This window comes from Phanerochaete carnosa (assembly GCF_000300595.1).
Source record: "Phanerochaete carnosa HHB-10118-sp unplaced genomic scaffold PHACAscaffold_554, whole genome shotgun sequence".
Taxonomy (NCBI): domain Eukaryota; kingdom Fungi; phylum Basidiomycota; class Agaricomycetes; order Polyporales; family Phanerochaetaceae; genus Phanerochaete; species Phanerochaete carnosa.
In genome coordinates this window covers 1-3,075 of record NW_006768181.1, presented here as the reverse complement: position 1 = coordinate 3,075, position 3,075 = coordinate 1, and the positions used below count along the sequence as shown (strand labels likewise).

General features: G+C 53.0%; 1 protein-coding gene across 1 annotated transcript; it reads left to right on the top strand.

Annotated features, from left to right (window-relative positions):
* Positions 1-84: 84 nt before the first annotated feature.
* On the top strand, positions 85-1,802 carry PHACADRAFT_77345 (uncharacterized protein; the record flags this gene model as incomplete). The annotated part of the gene is made up of 4 exons (XM_007402917.1): positions 85-210; positions 302-992; positions 1,044-1,186; positions 1,239-1,802. Coding segments are annotated over 4 exons (1,524 nt in total), but the record flags the coding sequence as incomplete, so codon positions are not given.
* Positions 1,803-3,075: the final 1,273 nt, after the last annotated feature.

The window sequence follows — 3,075 nt, the reverse complement described above, 5'->3', positions numbered from 1 at the left end:
TGAGTACAAGAAGGGAGACGACGTGTCAGACCTGAATGCAGTATGTCTTTGCACGATACGCAACTGTTCAGGATACTGATATGCTCTCAGAACGCCAGTCAGATCTTATGGTCGCTAACACACGCTATGCGCGAGGACGCAAGACGTAGATTCGTATTCGGGTTCACGATTGAGAATACGCGTATGCGGCTGTGGTTCGCCAGTCGCCAGGTCGTGCTAGCTTCGTATCCCGAGAACGATTTCACAACGGTGAGCGGTCTCCCCAAGTGGTCTCTGATAACTGTTGTTCATTCACGTCCAGGCCATCGGGCGCGTCGCTGGATTTTTCCTGCGCATTCTGTATGCGGAGCGGCATGCACTGGGATTCGACGAGACGATCGTGCGACTGCCGCCTGGAGAGGGTGAGAGCGATGTACCATACGAGATAGAAGTCGGCGGCAAGTGGTACCGGACGCAGCGTCTGATCTCAGCCATTGGGGCCGAGTCCATCCGTGGCCGTGGCACGCGAGTGTGGGAGGTCAAGGAGTTGGATGGGCCTGGAGGAGTGGAGATAGGGCCGTGTATGGTGCTCAAGGACGGTTGGCCCGACTACGATCGCGACCGCGAAGAAGTGATCCACGAGAAGATCTTGGACGCTGCAGAGAAGAGTGGCCAGGTCGAGACACTGAAGAAGCACATGTTGACTGTGCACGCAGCCTGCGACGTCCTGGTCGAAGGCAACGTGGACGATACGCTTGCTGTCATATGTCGTGGAGAGGCACCCCCTTATGGCGAGACGCTAGAGGTTAAGAAAGACCTGGAGGCGAAGAAGACTGTGCATGAAGACCACCCTCTCCAGGGAGCGATGCCTCGGCCGTCCGATGAGATCGGGAAGCACTTCGCGTATCACCGGAAGGTACACCACCGTATCATCTTCGAGGAAGTTGGAACGACCATCATGGAATCGGGGACAGTCTCCTTCGCGTTCGGGATTTTGCAGGAAGTGGTTGAAGGTATGTTCGTCTTCGCCTCACGACTTCGTTTGCCTGTGACTTCTCTTATAGCTCTCAGAGCCCTACACAGCTGTGGCTGGGTGCATCGGGATATCAGCGTCGGCAATATTCTTATTGTCGACGATGTCGCCAAGCTAGCAGACCTGGAGTACGCGAAAGCCGAAACTGATCGTAGAACGCATGATTTGCGAACGGTATACCCTCGGGTTCATTGTGTTAAGAATCGCTAACAATAGACTGTTTTAGGGCACTGCATTCTTCATGGCCGTTGAGGTGGAGGCCGGGACATATCTCCATGGTCGCGCTAGTCACGGGATTCTACGGACTATCTTAGAGGAAGATACTGTTGGCACAGAAGAAGCCGGGCCACTGGACAAGAAGGCGGCGGCCAAAAGAAGAAGAAGCGATCAGGACGACAACGCAGAGGATAATGCGCAGTCGGACTCCTTTCCCGTCCATGTTCTTGGCCCTAGACCAGCGGTAAGAGTCGTTCGACAGAGGCCTTTCAGGCATAATCCTCTGCATGACCTCGAGTTCGTCCTCTGGCTAGGTCTCTACGTCCTCTTCTGCTCTATCTTCAAGCGGTTCGCAGATCCGTACACGGCGGATGAACAGTGGATCGACTACATGAAGCGCCGCAAAGCGGTCGCTGCCAAACTGTTCAACAGCCAGATATTCAGGTATCAGGTCGTCAGCACGTCGACCGTCTTCAGCGAACAACTTCCTGGATTGCATCCACAACTTCAGAAGATCTGTCTAGTTCTCGAAGCGTTCTGCGAACTGCTGGTGTCTCGTTACGCCGAGGTGGAACGAAGGCCAGGTCCAATTCCATTCGACACCGCGGTCACCGAGAAGGTCTACGAGGACATGAGCAAACTCTTTGGAATTATTGCGGACAACGACGAGTACTGTCGCATCAGGGGCAAGCACATCCGGTTTAGCAGGAGCCCGGATGATTACCCCCAGCAGCGCGAGGAAATGCAGAGTGTCTTGGACGACATGCCGCAAGCTTCACCACACACGGCTTCTGGACTCGACGCTGCCGCCGACGAGGACTCTGGCCCTCCGGCAAAGGTTCGCAGGATAGGTCTTGGCTCGGCAGACGTGTGGGATGGCAATCTTCCGTTCCACCAGAATCACCGGAACGCTCTCAGTGATAGTGTTCGGATCACATACAAGTGCTAGGATACGTAATGCCGCAGTCATATGGACTTTGCGCTGACGAGTCGGATATTATCATGTAATATATCTTCGAGATCTCGAGACCGCCTCCAACCTCTTCGCTATATTTTAAAAGGCACTCCTGCTGCACGCCACTACCGCTTGGACGTAGACTCTTAGTCGAAGGTGGACTGGTAACGTGACACGGATTAGAAGTTGTTTTTTTCTGTTCGCTGGGAGTTGCCGATGAACGCCACGAAGCCTGTATGTCTCCTCTTCCGATATTAACCGCTGTGGTTGTTTCTCTTCTGACGCCGCCTTCGCGTCCGCGATGTCTCCCCCCCCTCTGGATGTCTTATGTCGTGCTATGCCTTCCTTCATATTGAAGATACCACCAATCAAGCCGAGAAAAATTCTACAAGGTCCCGTATCCATCAGCTCTCTCCATGTCCTGTCCGGCAGCTAGTGGTTGAGGGTCCGGTCCGGTCCAGTCTTTTTTAAAATTGGGTGGGACCAGGACTCAGACTGGTCAAGGACCAGCATCTGTTTGTGCAGGACCGGACCAAGACTGGGTCCTGGTCCTGTACAGTCCTCCGTGCAGTCCTGGACCGGTCATAACCAGTCTAGGACCAAATGCGGTCTTAGACCGATTCAGACCAGCTCAGACCAGTCCTGCCCTGATAAATATGACACAAATAAACAAATTTTGATTTTGAACTGCATGTACAGGTAGACTAGCAGTATACTAAGCTAATTTCTGGACAAATCAGTTTTGAGACCACACTACTCAGCCTAATGAGTCAAAGAGAAGACAGTGTGTGAGTCTCAAGAAGGCCAGAAGAGTGTACCAGATGCCTATCTCAGAAGTGCTATATACCATTCATGCATTGCCAGACTGTCTTTATGTACTGTAAGGCCTCAC